This window comes from Amphiura filiformis, chromosome 20 (assembly GCF_039555335.1).
Source record: "Amphiura filiformis chromosome 20, Afil_fr2py, whole genome shotgun sequence".
Lineage (NCBI taxonomy): Eukaryota > Metazoa > Echinodermata > Ophiuroidea > Amphilepidida > Amphiuridae > Amphiura > Amphiura filiformis.
The window spans coordinates 58798630-58816720 of NC_092647.1; the positions used below are offsets into that span (position 1 = coordinate 58798630).

The 18091-nt window shown below is 38.3% G+C and overlaps 1 protein-coding gene across 1 annotated transcript; it reads left to right on the forward strand.

Moving 5' to 3' along the window:
• The first annotated feature begins 4885 nt into the window (after positions 1-4885).
• On the forward strand, positions 4886-17872 carry LOC140142972 (uncharacterized). The gene is made up of 5 exons (XM_072164999.1): positions 4886-4951; positions 7563-7639; positions 8591-8902; positions 9296-9428; positions 16763-17872. The coding sequence occupies exons 1-5, from the start codon at positions 4902-4904 to the stop codon at positions 16797-16799; spliced, it is 609 nt and encodes a 202-aa protein (XP_072021100.1). The 5' UTR covers positions 4886-4901; the 3' UTR covers positions 16800-17872.
• The last annotated feature ends 219 nt before the right edge of the window (positions 17873-18091 follow it).

Sequence of the window (18091 nt, forward strand, 5' to 3'; positions counted from 1 at the left end):
ACTAACAGGCTTTTTAGCTTGTTGGTAGGCCTCATCGCCGTGGAGATGTTGTGCTTTTTTAATATTCTTTGAAGCCTCTTCGCCAAGCCTTCTACATAGGGTATGAGTTGATGTAATGTTGATAACTGAAACATGGTTTATGGCTGAAGCCGATTTGGTGATAGTAGGAGAATGTACTCCTCCTGGATATGACTTCATAAATGCACCTCGTGGTAGTTCAACTTATGGTGGAGGGGTTGGTATCTTATACAAAATGTCATTGAACTTAATTTCAACCTACGTCACCTTTGAGCATTGTACTGTTACCATCAATAACTCCATCAAAATGTATTTATCGCCCTATCCTTTCCGCGTGAATGGCTTTAAAACCTCGGAATTCCTTGAAGAAATATGTGCCACACCCCAAAAAGTTGCTGTATTAGGGGATTTCAATGTGCACGTGGATGAACCTGACAACTATGATACCAAGAAATTCAACAATAGTCTCACCAACACTGGTTTACATCAGTTTGTCTTGGAACCAACTCATATAAAGGGTCATATATTAGACCTTGTTATTGCTCGCCTGGATGACGATATTATTCAGAACGTCAAAGTTGACAATTTGCATTACTCTGATCATTTTGTTGTGTCATGCATTTTCCAATGTGCCAAACCCCCTCCCTTTAGTAGTCACCACTTCTTCTCGTGAGTATGGTAAAGTGGATCAAAATAAATTGACCACTTTGCTTGAAGAGCGCTTAGCAGAGTTCCATGAGAGTGAAGATCCTGATGTACTTGTCGCTTCATATGAGTCTATTACATCTTCTGTCCTTGATGAGGTTTGTCCTCTTGTGACAAAAACGCGTACCGTTAAATCTAGACTTCCATGGCATAATGATACCATCCATCAAGTTTTGAGTCTAGATTAGATGAATTTGGATTACTTAAAACATGCAACTTATTTGATTTGTTGAAGTTGATCTTCTGCTTTAAATTGATTAATGGAATTGGTCCTTCTTCTTTTTGCCAATTTTTCAAGCCTTCTAAGGTTAAGGAGTTTAGGTATCTCCACTGTAGTTCTCATACCAATGCCTTTTTCAACTCTGTTTTTGTTTCCTTTCCACGTTTGTGGAATGAACTTCCCACTGTTGTACGCTCTGCTCCCTCCCTTACCTTGTTTAAGGCCATGTGTAGAGAGCATTTTATGATGTGATTATGTTTTTCATAGGCTTGTTTACTGTTAAGTTATGTCATAGAGTGTTTCACTCATTTTTTCATGCAAATGTTTTTGCTTTAATTTATGCGTATCTTGTATCTATATTATTATTATTATTATATGTAATTTTATATAAGCAGGAAAGAAGAACACATTGTGCTTGGACTGTTAAGTCTATTTCTTCTTTCCTGGATTGTCATTTAAATTGCTTTTAATGTTTTTTCATGTTTGTAATTTATGGCAATTGAAATAAATATTATTATTATTACCATCCATCAAGCGAGAAATATCCGTCGGCGTCTAGAACGTTGATGGAAGAAAAGTCGCTCTGAAGCTGATGAGACCGCTTTCAAAGATCTGAAGGACAATGTCTGTAGACTTATAACAAATGCTAAAATCGATTAATTTACTAATAAATGTACAAATGCGTCTGTAAAAGAAATGTATAATACAATCAATGTACTGTTAAATAAGACACACAAAGTTCTCCCTGACTTTCAAGAAGATCTTGCGGATGAGTTCCTAAAGTTTTTCATAGAAAAGGTTGAGAAAACACGAAATAATGTATGCTCAGGTTGTTCTTGTGTAAGATCTGATCAGGATACTGCTACGGACAATGTAGATTTAAGTATGTGTAGTTTTAAGCCACTCACTCTTGAAGATGTTCACAATATCATTATGAAATTTCCTAATAAGTCATGTCTGCTGGATACTATGCCCTCATGGTTAGTAAAAGACAACCTTCCTACCATGCTTCCTGTAATAACAAAAATTGTCAATGCGTCTCTTGCATCAGGTGTTTTTCCATCAAGGTTGAAACATTCCATCATAAAACCTGTTATTAAGAAGAACACCATGGATCCAAACTCACTAAAGAGCCCTGTTGCGAATATTACCTTTCTTTCTTAAGTAGTGGAAAAGGCAGTGACATGTCAGGTTACCGACTATGTGGACAGCAATTGCCTTGGTGAACAACATCAGTCTGCATAGGCGAAACCATAGAACGGAGACTGCATTGTTCAAAGTTAAGAACGATATCCTGCAGTCTCTTGACAAAGTAATGTTGTCTTCATGGTTCTACTGGACATGTCCGCTGCCTTTGATACCGTGGATCATAGTATCTTACTTCATAGGCTTCAGACTAGGTTTGGCATGGGCGGTGCCGTTAAATCTTGGTTTAGTACATATCTTCATTACCGCACCATAAAGGTCAACGTCAAGAACACATTTTCCAAAGAGCATTTGCTCACGTACTCACTTCCTCAGGGCTCTATAATAGGCCCACAGGGGTTTACGTTATATACCGCCCTCTTGGTGACATCATTCGTGCATATGTTTCTTTTCATGCTTACGCGGATGACATCCAACTTTTTGCTGAATTCAATCCTAAGATCATAGGGGACTGTGAATGTGTTCTTGATAAATTAACATCTTGTGTTGCTAGAATAAATTAATGGATGGTGGACAATATGCTCCAACTTAATCAAGACAAAACAGAATTTATTGTTTTTGCAAATAACCGTGTTTTGCCTACGATTCAGGATTTTCAACTCAAACTTGGTAACCTGTGTATTCATCCGAAATCATCTGTGAAAAATCTTGGTGCTATGCTTGATTCTTCTCTAGACATGCCTGTTCATATAAATGCAATAATAGTTATGTTAATTTTCATGTACGCAATCTGTGGCGTATTCGCCGTTTTATATCACAGGAAGCTTGTCACAATGCTGCTAGAGGGTTGGTACTGTCTCGTCTAGATTACGCCACTCGCTTTTTTCTCATATCCCTGCTTTTACTAGGTGCACGTGCGAAAGATCTTATGCGTTTGCAGCGCCTCCAAAATAAAGCTGCGCGCCTGGTTTTTAGTTGTGGAAGGGACCAGCTCTCCGCCAGCTTACTTGACGAGCTTCACTGGCTTTCCAGTTAAATAAAGGGTTAATTTCAAATTACTTCTGTACATTTTCAAATGCATTAATGCTCAAGCTCCAGGTTACCTGACTGATCTAATTCATCTCTTGAATAGTAGGTCTCAGATCTCGGCTTCGTTCCTCATCTGATCTCACCCGCCTTTGGGTTCCTCGCTCTCTTAGCAAGGCTGGGGATGCTTCATTTGCCATAGGTGCTCCCAAAATATGGAATGAGCTCCTTACTGAGATCAGAGAGGCGGAGTCGGTGTCTGGGTTCAAGCGCATGCTCAAAACTCATCTTTATCCAGATTAGTATTGCTGCTTGTTTTTGTATTTTTGATTCAATTGTTGGAATTGCTTTGTATATTTGCTTGAATTGATATTGTATTTGTTTTCTTGTAAGGCGCTCTGTGCTTTGTGGAGCGCCATATAAATGTTTAATAATAATAATAAAATAATAATAATAATAATAATAATAATAATAATAAAATGACCACCACTCCTTTTGATGGCGTGTCGTCCATCTTTTTCTCTCTCGCTTTCGGTTGTTTGTCCTTCATTTGCTGTTTAACTCTATCCAAAGACCATTACGGATAGCCACACTCTGTTAGCGCTGATCTGATCTTTGTTTCCTCCTCTTTCTTGTCACGATGTTCACCAACCTATCCATAAGAGTCCGGATGACCCCAAGTTTTTGGTGTAGGGGGTGCTGCGACTGGAAATTCAGATACTGGTCCGTATGCGTTTTGTTTTTGTCGGTAAACCAGCAGCTTCATGGACCTGTATTCTTTGCGGGCGATTAATGTGTCCAGAAAAGGGATTTTACCCTGCTCCTCCTCTTCAAAGGTGAACTTAATAGTTCCAGTCGGGTCGACGGAATTTAGAATTTAGAACAAATTGGGCTGCCCATCGCCGCGCCAAATATCTGGCGGGAGATTTGTCCCTGAAAACTGAAATATGTCGTGGTGAGTACGAAGCTGAGAAGTTGGATGATGTCGTCAGCGCTCAATTTAGTTTTGTCCTTTCACCATGTTCACGTGTTGTCACTTTCAAGCCTGGCTTTAATGACGTCCAGTGATTTGTCAATTGGGGGTGTTTGTGAAGAAAGATACGACGTCATGGGAGTTCAAAATATCACCATCGTTTATCATCACGGCTGTCATCTCTTCTGCTAAGGCTTTGGAATTCACCACATGATGTTCAAAGGCGCGAGTATTTATGCGAGGGCTTTAGAGTCGGTGTAGTCAACTATATTGGTTTGATTGGATTACCAGGTCTGTGTATCTCAGTAGTGCAATACATCCTGGTGGTATTCTCTGCTGTTGGGTAAAGCAACCTGCATTTCCCCTCGTTAATCTTGTCCTCAGTCTTAAGCCTCTTCAAAATCTCAACAAGCTTTTTTTGTAAGAAGGGGTGAGATCTTTAATTAGCTTCTCGTAAGTATGTTGATCACTAACTCTTTAACCTTACTTTCATACTCACCTGCTCATGTTGCTGATTGGACTACCGTGCATTTTCAACCGCGACGAAGGTATCGTCTCTCTCGATCACGTATACGATCCACTGCTCAAAACAAAAACAACATCATTTCCGGGAATGTCAACAAGCCGTTTCGCGGGAAAAGCAGTGGACCACTTGTGATCAAGCCGACAGCCCAGATGGCGAAAGCTAAAGTAGTGAGTTACTGTTTCATTGGATTTGCCTGCAAAAGTGTTTGAATTAATTAGTCCAGTGCTTATTAATTGTTGTTGATCATTACGTTTTCTTTCTTCAGCATATATGGCAACTTTTCAACTATGGTGAAAGAGATCGTTCCTTGTCCCAAGGGATCATGCGAAGTATACAAGTAAGATATTTTATACTTTACTTGATTTGATGATGTTAGGGGACCCGGTTGTGCAATAATTCAACAACACCAGCTGTTGAAGATTTCCTATTATCACTGAGCCCCCAACGGGTGAAGAAGTAGGCCTAGTCGAAGCAATAAGCAGCCATGAAGACCAACAAGGCAGCAGCATTGGACTGTGCTATAACTGCTGAAGCACTTCAGGGAGGAGGGGATAGCATGATTGATATGATTATCGAATTCTGTACGGAAGTATTCTCAACGCTGACACCGCCACGGCAATGGGTCACAAAAAATGTAATCATTCTGCTACCAAAGAAAGGCGACCTCTCTTATGACAAACTACCGTGGTATTTCACTTAAGTCTATTGCCGCAAAAGTGTACAACAAGATCCTTCTGAACAGGATCCGACCTCACAATGATCCTTTACTGAGAAGCAACCAGGCTAGCTTTAGATCAGGTCGCAGCTGTGCTCAGCAAATACACATTTTGAGGAGGATCATGGAAGGCTTCAAGATGTAACAACTTCCCTTGACAGTCACTTTTGTGGACTTCAAAAAAGCCTTCGACTCCATCAACAGGCCCGTCATGTTTTCAGTGCTGCGGCATTATGGAATACCAAAGGTTGTGGTTAATGCCATCCAAGTGCTCCACAAGGACTCCAATAGTGTCGTTATTGTAGATAGAAGTATCTCAGAGCCTTTCCAAGTAACAACTGGAGTGCTTCAGGATGATGTGTTGGCACCGTTCCTGTTCATTATGTTGGTAGACTACCTTCTTAAGACATTAAGAAATCAACTTCTGGAATTGCCGCCGGAATTGTTACTTACCCACGTCGGTCAAACAGGTATCCTGCTAGGATGCTGAATGACCTGGATTTTGCTGATGGTATTACCCTGTTGGAATCTTCCATAGCCCGGGCCCAGTCGCAGCTTACCAGGGCTGCAACTGCAACAGCAGATATAAGCCTTGTCATCAGCGCACCTAAGACAGAATATATTACTGCAAAATGTAACGCCCAACCAGTACTTGAAGTCTATGGTAGTACCATCAACCATGTCACAGACTTCAAATACTTGGGTGGGTTCCAAGATGGGCTCTAGTGTTGGAGACCTAAAAAGAAGAAAAGCACTAGCCTGGGCAGCTTTCTGGAAATTGGAACGCCTTTGTCAAAGCCCATCCCTGCCTAACGAACAAAGATCAAGCTGTTTGAGACAACTTGTGTTACTGTCTTTCTGTACGGGTGCGAGTCATGGGTAATCATCAATGACATGGAAAACAAGATCAATGCCTTAGCAACATCTTGCTACAGAGTCATGTTAAACATCAAGCGTTTGGATCGGATTCCAAATGAAACCATCTACAATCTGACCAACACCATAGTACCACTCCACTGGTTGCCAGAGTCAAGATTCATCAACTCAAATTTATTGGCCATATACTGCGTCTTGAAGACGGTGAGCCTGTGAAAGAATATGCCCTTTATATTCCACCACATGGAAGAGGAAATCGGGACGGCCGCGCACACTGTACTTACACTGCTTACAGTATGTCCAGTACCTCCTGGGAGATACTGAAGGGATGCTGCAACCAACTAAACAAAATTGTTTCGCTTGCCCAAGATCGCAATAGTTGGAGAAAGCTTGTAGTCGCCTGCTCCGCAGCCGACTGCAATAATTATATGAATCCCGGGTGGTGAATTATCAAAATGGTCTGCTAAAAAATGCTGACATCCCCTTCCGACATGCCACAAAAATGTTTGCCCTCCTTTTCAACATGCCAAAACCCCACCCCCTTTTCGACTTGCCTCAAGGACAATATTGTTCAAGGTTGCGCCGCAGGCTTACAAAGAAACAATAGCAATCAAGCTTAAACTTTAAATTAGCACCCGATAGAGGGCAGGGCCTGAAGAATGAGGGAAATTATGGGGTAAATATTTAACGGAATAAACTGCATAATCATATTATTTAGATTTATTCCGTTAAAAATCTTATTTTAACTTATCAAATTACTAGTTTTTATATTCTAGGGTGTCAAATATTTATTCACAACGTTGTAAATACGCATTAAATACGATTAATAATAACAGAGGGCGCTTTAATATGTGATCCTGTCTTCTGGAGTACAAGAGTATACTCTCACATGATACTTAATATGTGATCCTAATACAGTATCTCATATTAGTTTTCATGTTCTCCTACCCACTATGGGTGCAATATCTGTGCCAGCTATCTTTGTCCCTCCCCTTTCGACCTGCCAAAACTTGAATTATCTCCCTTTAAATCACCACCCAGCGGCACACATAATTATTGCACCACCCCTTACAAAGAAAAGGTATTGATAATATCAGTATTAATCACAACTAATCACAAACATACTGATTTAAGATTATAAGATTGAATTGAAGCAATAGTAATTTAGAGCAAATCAGGAAAACATCAGATATACTAATTTGGTCTTAATCTGTTAATAGAAATTAATTTTGGCCATAATTCTTACTAATTTCTTGGCCAAAGTGCCCACGAAGCGCGCTAAAAAATTCTAATTTCAGACCAAAATGAAGCTAATAACATTGACTTGTTGAAAATGTAGGTCTTTTTCTTCTTACAGGATCAGATATGTATCACAATTAGACGAATACTACTGTTGTCCAGGCTTTTCACAAACAGACACAAGTTGTTCAAAAGGTAGGTTGTATCTCGAGTTTTAAAGCGCTTCTCCAGCTCCACATTTATGAGCCCTGAGGAGGATGAAATTGTTGGCAAGCGATTTTTGAATTTCGCACACATTCATGGGGCACCTTGATAAGAAAACGCTCTCAAAAGGCAAAACAGTAGGCATACAGAAATGCAATCTAGATCATAAGAGCTCAGTAAGGTTTGCAAACTTGGAAATCCTTGGCTTGTGCAACGATTTCAGCATAGACTGTAGGCGATTTTTGGCAGGTCGAGAGGGGGTAAGCATGTTTTGGCACGCCGTTAATTTTTCCCGGGGAAACTTTACCCCCGCACACCGACATCGCCTGGCTAATAATTACTTGGTACAGCTAATATACTAAAATAAATACCCGAGATCGATACACGTGAATGTGCTATGCACGATTTTGATATTCAGACGAAAATCTTTGGATACCTGGATAGAAAATGATGAATATCTCCCGTAAATGATTTCGTCTAAAGAACCAGATGTGGTTCCTTGTACTTGAATATACGTGTTGAACAGATATGATAGTCGTTAGCTAGCGTCTTGAGAAAGAAGCTTGCGTTGAACTCAAAAACTGGCAATACTGATTTTATATGTGCCGAACTATATAGCGCAGTGTATAGGCCAATCGTGGAGGTTGTCTAAAAGCAGTGACCTATGGCGTACCATGTTCACTCACACACAGCGACGGATCAGTCACCGGGCTATTGTCAGGAGCCTTAGTCAGATGTCCTTCGGCCTATTATGCGTCTCAAAACTATTAAACAGGTCGAAACAAAATGGCCATGCGTGGCGGTGGTCGGTGGATTCAACCTACCATGGCGATTTTTGCCATGAAGATATCGGGGCGATGACACTGTGCCCCGGTTACGCCATCATGATTGTGGAGTATTTCAGTCCATTGCATGGTTTTAATTGTTTTCATATTATTATAGCTTGTGATTCGGATCGGTTTGGCGAAAATTGTACCCAGATATGTACTTGTGACTCTGCACATGCGAACTGTAGCTCAGTGACGGGGGAATGTGAATGTGTCCCTGGAAGGCAAGGTGCTAACTGCACCGATGTCTGTCAAGGAACATACGGAGTCAACTGTAGAGGAACCTGTGAATGCAACACGACTGATTCAGAAGCAACTTGTGATCCTGTCGATGGCTCGTGCACCTGTTCTCCCAAATACTACGGCAACAAATGTGAATTCAGATATGACAGCACTACTGCTTCAAATCACCATACCAATACCAAAGGTAACTCAGTGCCATTTTGTGATCAATTTCGTCTCTTCTATCCTTTTTGCGTACTCGAGTTGTCCTTGCCTATTTATTTTACGAAACCGGCGATCTAGCTTCTTGAATATTTAGATTGAAATTAGGGACATATTCCTTATTAATTTTATTGATGATATAAAGCCCCGGTATAAAGACACGTGAAACTTATGCATAGGGCCTGACCGTCGCGACGGTTATAATCGAAGCGGCGATCTCAGCATACCAAATACCAATCTGTCATGAAAACCAATTGCGCGGAATTGATGATTTCAGAGATAAAGATTAAAAGTCTATTAAAAATGTAGTTTTTAGGCATACCACATTGCATTATCTGTGCGCATACTTACGATATTATGGTAATTTTCTTAACAGGTTCAAATAACGCACCTCTTCTTGACGCCAATTCGCCGTCAAAGATAATTGTTCCAGTTGTCGTATGTTTCTTGCTATTAATGATAACAATAGCTTTACTGTTGCTTTGGAAATACAAAACAAACGGGAAAGAGTAAGTCACTATTCAACTATTTTACAGTTTGTGATTTCTAACGCCTTGGTGCTGACCCCGGTGCTGACGCCCGTCTACATTGCCCGGCTTCATTGTTATTTCTGCGGGGATATGGAAATTGGACTCGGAATGACTCTTAGCGGCACACTGTGATTCTGAGTTAAAGTGCTTGACTCGGAACCGGAAAACCGGAAGTGTGTTGTGATTCATTCCAAGTCAGATTTCACTCCACAGAAATAAGTGAAAATTACTAGTATTTTAAATCATGTCACAGGAATAACAGGAAAATGATTTTGAATAGTTACACGGGCGTAAGCACAAGGCGTACGAAATCACAATCTCGCAATATTATTTAACACAAAATTAATGCAAAACGTTTTACAGAAAACGTTTAAATATCGGATTATGTAAAGAGTAAAACATTTTAATAACATTCAGAAAACATTTTGAAAACTTGGTGCAAACATTCTAACATAATGTATTGACGAAATATTGCGAAAATGTTTGCAACAAAAATATTTTGCAATAATATTTTTAAAATGTTGTAATACTAGTAGTTTTTTCCATATAAAACTTTTTTTATTGACCTTTATATAACCCGACATAAAGTTTGTTAAAAGTCTTGACCGACTCAATAGTAACTTTTAAAATAATTTTTGTGTCTGCTGGGGGGACGGCTATTACATGTATTGCCTAATAATATATGCTCACTTTTATGACCCTAGCTGGACGTAAGCCAATTACAAAATTCAATGCGAAGGATTGCGAATACGAAAATTATTATTTAAACCAGGGAAGTGAGACTAGGCTAGTAGCTGCTAGTCTCACTTCCCTGTTTAAACAAAGTGGTGTCGAAAACAAACTGACATATAGGGCTTATTGTACGGAGCCTCATGGGTGACATGTAACAAATATAATAATCAGGTTATCTCGGGATAATTATCCCGAGATAATCATGTTATCCCGGGATAATCATGTTATCTCGGGATAATTATCCCGGGATAATATGATTATCCCGAGATAACATGATTATCTCGGGATAATTATCCCGGGATACACTGATTATCCCGGGATAACCTGATTATCTCGGGATAATTATCCCGAGATAACCTGATTATCCCGGGATAACCTGATTATCTCGGGATAATTATCCCGGGATAACCTGATTATCCCGGGATAACCTGATTATCTCGGGATAATTATCCGAGATAACCTGATTATCTCGGGATAATTATGTGATTATCCTGGGATAACCTGATTATCTCGGGATAATCTGGATAATTATCCCGAGATAACCTGATTATCTCGGGATAATTTTCAAAAAAAATATTTGTTACATGTCACCCATGAGGCTCCGTATTATTGAGAGGGTGGAAAACAATAAAAAATGTTACACGTATAGATCTGAAACTATAGCACATATATTCATTTAAACAAACAATTAGTATTATTAGGCCCTTATAGAAACTTCTATGACCTGAGACCAAATTACAGCACACATTGTACATTTAAGGCGAGTGTGATGTCAGGAGCCACAGGTTTACAGTTTTAGACATTAATTAAAACTACAATGTACTTCATAATATTAATACGGCAAGTAGGAAATGAACCAAGAAACCAATAATCGCATTTATATATTTCCACAATATCAATCAAAAACGAAATCTTTTGAACGTTTTTGCCCTCTCAAAAACATCATGTACATGGGGCGGATATGACACGCCTTTGATCAAGTCCCCTGGGATCTCCTTTATAGTACATGTACCATTCCTCTTGTGTGTCAGCTGTATTTGTCTCAAATTTGAGTGAAAACACCATTAGGCCATGCCATAGATACCTGGACATGCTATCCTACAGCTTGGCATAATAAAATATATTTTTGTTTGCTTTCATCTCAGATGTCTTTCTCAATCGCCTCTACTTTTTACCCGGTCTTTCTGTACTTATGAATAATATCGACAAATTCGTACGATACCATAAAGTCGTATCCATGGTAGGCCTATATTGATTAATGATTATTGTTTTAACATTTTGTTTATTAACAGGGGATTGCTTCCATGTATTTCAAGACAATCGTCAACAGGTACGTTGTAGTACTGGACCATATTTACTGTATAAAATAACACACAAAGTATAGTAGCCGCAAAGATGAACTAATCGAGCATGTAATTGTTCAAGTTCCCATTATCAACTTGGCAACAATTTATACGTAATGTTAATGTTATTCTTAAAAGAAGTGGAATAGACTACCAGAAAATATTAGATCCATTTCAATGAAATACCATTTTAAGAATGATGTCAAAACTCACATTTGAAATCAAATGAATATATAACTTTATTATTCCACTGTTTTGTCTATTTTGGTGTTTGTTAGGCCTACAAGTCTTACTTTTCTAAAATGTTTGTTTTTTCTGTAAAGGATCCTTTTGGATATACGTTTTAAAGCGTAAAGGGCTATCTTTGGCAAGATGTCTAGTTGACTATGGTTGGAATTTTTTTTTAAATTTTGTATTTTATATTATGTATTTTAAGAACAATATAATGTTAGTAATGTATAGGTCTATTCGTTTTTAAACATGCTGACTCAAATCAAATTTGGATCTAACCAATTGCTACATGGGAGTAGCATTTGCAAGGTCAAACAAGCTAAAATGTCAAAGCCGGCGATTGAATTTTCCAAGTCATATACCGTAAACGTTCGCCTAATGGCGCTTTTGGATTCTTAGAAATGTGAGAGCGCCATCCTTGTAAAATCTCGACAGCATTAAGGATACGTATATGTTAAATTGAGCAACCTGGACATAATGCCTCAGAAAAAAATATCGTGACATGACCCAATACTTTAGGTCACTAGGTTAGTTGCTAGAGCAGCAGATGTTTTGGGATTTCTTCAGGTATTCTTTCTCAAAGTGCCATTTGACTTAATTTGTAAATCGATTCATACGTTATACCTAACTCATTTTGGTAAATCTTTTTATAACATTGAAATTTCTTCATATTTTTTTAATATTCTTCAGTTGAAAATTACACCCTGCTATTGTCTGACCCGTTAGCTCAGTCGGTAGAGGGTGCGCCTTGAATGGTGAATGGTACTTGTTCCAATCTTGATTTCTGCTCCCACTTTTATGTGAAGAAGGGTCAAGAAATGTTTTTGGATTTTGTCCCCATTTTACGAATGAATATTGTGAATTTTTTTTAATTTAATTTTAATTTTCTTTTTTTTTTTTTAGATAAATAGGCACTGCGAACAAACGGCAACAAAAACCGCTGACAAAATTTGCTCCACCTGCTACCTATCAATGCGTGATATATTCCGCTACATTTAACAGTTAAATGACCTTTGAAAAATAGAACGGCCTCAATGTTTCAAATTGTATAACTACATTACTTTATTCATTTATGCATTATAAATGATCAGCTATTTTTTCTATCGAACCCAAGTAGATCAGACCATTGATCATATAACTATCAGACCACAAAGTAGTTACGTAACTCCGTGATGGTATCGGAACCAAGCACTGTTTGTATGGCGATCATTACGATCACGCTATTTTGGTATCATGCCTTTTTTTCTGTACTGATTGTTTCGATCGTGGTTCATTACTTAAGCGCGTGATCCCGTTGACATAGGGTCTTTTTATCTTTTCAGTTTCCGTAAGTCTTTTGTTCAGATACGAAAACGCAAGGGATTCAGTAAGTTACTGTAATCTGACTTCATTGTTAACTCTGAAGTACCAATCAGCTTATTTCAATAGAGGTGATTGCTTATGTAACGGTGAAGATTTTTAGGGTGATTTTCTTTTTGTTCAACTTTGGATCCAGGGGCTTACTCGGGCGATAATAAATGTCCAATCCCGTTACACAAAATAAATAGACACGATGGAAGACTTGTAGATATACGCTGTTGTTATGCTCCGGCTTTAATATAATAATATCTGATGATTCGTAGAAACAATGAAGATGGATGCAATATAAATATATTTAATAAATATGATGACGATTGAATTGATGTTGACAAGTTGGCAGCTAAGATGGAATATTTGATGTTAATCAGTTGAATGCTCGGATGGAAGTGAGGTAAAATTATCTAAGACAAGTTCATATGGGGAAAACACTTGAAACTCAACTTAAGTACCATCTCTGCAACAGCATAAATAATAACCTTAACTAAGCATTTACTTAATACAAATCTTAACAATACACAACCTGATAAAGAGATAAAACTTTCTCATGAATTATTCATAAGTTGATCACCTACTCAATCTCAAGCTAGTTTTCTAAGAAACAAGTTAATTGGATAAGTGGCAATAAATTCCACCACACTTAACTTATTGGGATAACAATACAACACTCATATAAAAGGAATCACTTGCTAAAGTGCTCTTAAAGCTTCTATGAATGGAAGACAATAAACAATGAAGACATAAAACATTTGATGAACTCATAAAATTGAGAATCAAAGGATGCAGCGTGTTCATGATCAATGGGGTAAATGACCTTTTCAAATGAAAGATAAACCATGATCTATTAAAAACAGTTTCAAAGACAATAATGATTACGATGGAAAATAAATTTACTTGATGATGATTATGATCGATTAATTACACAACAGATAGAAATATAATTTGATATGAAACCAAAAACCTACATTAATTAAGAATGACACAATCAAAATAAACAAAATAATAAACATGGCAAAGACAAAGAATGATATTACCTTAATCTTCCTAACATTTCAAAATACAACCTTATTATTAAAACCAACCATTCTGATGCCGGTTACACTTATGTCAATAAAATCGGGAGAGAACAGATTATGTTAACACCAGTGTTTTAATGGCCTAGCGCCCTCTCGTCTTTAACATTGGTAAATCTATATTATTTTGACAAAATGCATGCCAATCCGAATGACAAAGTCCACTTTTTTCTGTAAAAACGTTGCAAATAAGCCCTAAAATCACAAAAGGTCCGCTTATGAGCCTGTCGAACCCCAAAGCACGTGTGCATGGCCACAGTGTCGCCCTTCCATCAATGTCTATCTCCCTATTTTGCTTCCTCTTGCCCCCCCATGATCAGTCTCCCACCTCCCTCCCCAGTCCCTACTCTCTCCTCTCGAGTTCTTCTCTTTCTAGTCTTTCAGTCTCTCCTCTCCTCTCTTTCTTCCTCACCCCCTCCCACTCTCACTTGTTCAGTCTCAAGTATTTCCCTCTCTCCCTCCCTCCCTCTCCGTCCCTTGCGAAATTTATCAGTATGATCCGTGACTGAAAATAAGCTCTGCAAAAATAAACATTTAAAATAAACCCGAGCCTTGCATATAGACCCAACCAATTATCAGATTAGCTTGCCAGTGATACGAATGAATAGAATACATTATCTTTGCTCCAATGCAATTCTTTTGTTGTATTTCAATATAAAACATGATTACCAAATCACCACTTGTACGCGCCTCATTGGGAGATATTTGACTATTTTAGACGCTCGTTTCATCGCCATTATGAAAAACTTTTGCTTATAACTTGGCAAATGGTTAGTATATATTTCAATGCAAGACAATTTTTACGAGCCACTTACGTCTAGGCGTAAGTGCATATACACCAAACACAAGTCAATTGAAGCCGTACAATTTACCGCGAATTTAGGACCGTAAAATTTAGACTCTTCTTTTGTCTATATTAGCACCCAACCGCACATCTCAAGGTTTTATGTAAAAAATCTATATAACTTACCAAAACGAAAACTGAAATTCACGAGCTTCAAATTTTCAGTAACTAACAAAAGGCTAGAATAAAAGATTGGCCACACCTGGGAGACTACCACTTCAGAATAACAATGACTTACAAAAACTATTACGGTTACGGAAACAGAAACTGAAAAGATAAAACGACGGTAACATTACGTAACTTCGATACCGAAGAGTGCACATAATATGGAAAGCCATTGGGGTATTGTGTGCCTTCCAAAGCGCCTTATATGTTCTCATTGTGTTGTGGAATCCTAGCCAGTATTCAATGATAGCTATAGAGGCCTTGAGTTTATCGATTGGCTCCAAACAAAGGATTTGAACCGGTTTCTTCCCCGTAATCATGGCGCAGTGCAGCCCATTCAATCAAATGTTGTCATCAACCTATTTGATCGTAGTGCATTTTGTTATGTGTGTGAGACAAACTGTCGCGGTAGATGCAATCATGCTTTTGTTGAATGCATTTGAGTAGTCAGCCATATTTACGGGATGATACGTCATATGCACAGCCTCTATTCAGTTGGTCGTTGTATGATTTAGTTCGTTCACTCATTCAAATTTTATTTATATCATTTGAAGACTGAGCCTATTATGATACATCCTCCGTGGAACAGTTTCAAACAAATATAGCTAGGGATTATTGGGGCAGAGGTTATCTTTTGAATCCTCTTAGAGGGCTATCATTTTTTCGGAAGGGGGTCCCAAATTTACAAAAAGTCTGCGTCAATAAAATTGCGCACCCCTTATTTCGGCAACAAAAATTTTATGATCCCAAACCCCAAAATTGTATTGAAATCAGTCTTTTTGAATAAAATAACACACTTTCTGTGGTTATCGTGTGACTCCATACATTTTGGTCATAAAACATTTTATGACCCCCTCCTATTATTATTTCCAAGACTTTATGACCCCCGTATATTTGGGACCCCCCTTCGAATAAAATGATATACCTCTTATGACCACTGATGCATAGGTAAGGACACTCGCGCGAATTGAAAGACTTGTCGCACACGACAGTTCGTCTCACACACACATAACAAATGCTTATACAATCAAATAGGTTCATTACAACATTTGATTAAAATGAAACGATAAAAACAAAGCATGAAAAAAGATACATACAAGATAAAATAATAAAATTATATAAACAATGTTAAAGATAAAATAGAGAATAAAATTTCCTCAAATCAGAAAAAAAACATTGACAGACATCATAATCTGTCAGAAATTACTGCATGAGATTCGAACCATAAATCTTCTCCACACGTTCTCTTTATCCTCGCACTATAGTCTAATGCTCTGCTCACGTCACTGGGCCACAACGTATGATTACCGCATTATCATGAACAAGTTTGTTCGATCTTGTTCATAATTGTATGTGTCGATAGGTTTCACCCTTTAAATACACGTACCCTTAATGATCAGTGATAATAGTCGGCTTTTACAGGGCGGATGGCGCTCTCTCATTTCCATGCACTCCATAGCGCCATTAGGCGAACGTTTACGGTAGTTAGCCCCATTATAGGCATTCCCGTTCCTAATTTTTGGCCACGCTTTTCCACTGAACAGCATTTTCTTATCTATTGTACAACAGGAGGAGCTATACTACCGAATACGCAACCCCGTGCTGATCATGTGCCTGAATCTGTTGGCCCTAATAGCAACGTACCAGCTTCTCAGTCCAGCAACGCAGGTCCTTCAAGCGGAGATCACCAAATTTCACCCTACGACGAGGTATCCGACTATTCCAGCGTTCTGCCTCCAAGAGCAAGCACAGGTGATCAGGTGGAATTGGATGCTAAATACACATCTGTGAAGAAAGCCATGAAATCCAATTCTAAACAGAATTTAGACAAAGGAACAATGAGCAATCCATCAGTGCCTCAACGCACAACTTCCAATAGTGAGATCATTACTTCAAAAGGTCTTCCAGCTTATGCGAAGGTAGATAAATCACAGAGCAAAAACAGAGATGAAGTAAAAGCACCTGCACAGAAACAGCTACTAAAATCAAAAACTTTACCTGCTAAAGAACTCGTTGTGGCTGACTCCTCCACTAAGCCTTTGCCTGCAAAGCCACCAGTTCCCACAAAGCAACCGATGCCACCCTATGCCACAATCGAAGAAACATTAGATTTAAAGCGGAGGAAATCTAATACGCTTCCAGCTTATGCTTCCATCGGAGAAACGTTTTCATCATCTACTTTTCCATCATCTAATGGTATAGATGATGCAACTGGAAATGAAAATGCCTATGATCTTTTAAATCCTGCTACCATGAATGAGATGCAGATGTCAAAGCAACCAGCGTCATCAACGGTTGTTGGAGATCCAAACGGTGTCACTGATCTTGAGACTGATCTATCGGATGGAGAGCGCGAAATCAAGAAAGTGAATTATATGTCTGGCACCTCTTAAGGGCTTGGAGAGTGACGTTTTCATGTATTTTTTGTGGGACCTTAGAGCACATCAGACATATCGAATTGCATTTTGAAAACGAGGAATGTCCTTCTCACATCAAATAATTTTGATTTTTTTAATTCGCGATCCAATACACATTTTGTGGCAAATGATTAAAAATTGATATTTGGGAAATTTAACAGTCTTCGAAGTAAATTGTATAAATCTAATGATATGTACTTGAAGTATATGTATCTGGGAGGAAAAGCCGTCCATCATGTGAACATTTTGACCTTTCGTATTGAAGATATAGATTCTTTCCCCAAAAACACCACCAAAAAAAAATTGGGTTTTGGGAAAAAAGGTATATCTTCAATATAAAAAGTCAAAATTTTCAATTCGTGGTCGGCATTTTATCCCAGCAACATACACTTTAAGTACATATCATTAGACTGTTAAGACTGTTAAATATCAAAAATATAAAATATATCGCGAATTAAAAAAAAATCAAAATCATTTGATA

Bases quoted from the DNA above. Each gene is read 5' to 3' on its own strand.
- LOC140142972 (XM_072164999.1), top strand. From the start codon at position 4,902: ATGGTGAAAGAGATCGTTCCTTGTCCCAAGGGATCATGCGAAGTATAC. The intron at 4,952-7,562 runs GTAAGATATTTT...TTCTTCTTACAG, and splicing joins GGATCATGCGAAGTATACAA to GATCAGATATGTATCACAAT. The intron at 7,640-8,590 runs GTAGGTTGTATC...ATATTATTATAG, and splicing joins AGACACAAGTTGTTCAAAAG to CTTGTGATTCGGATCGGTTT.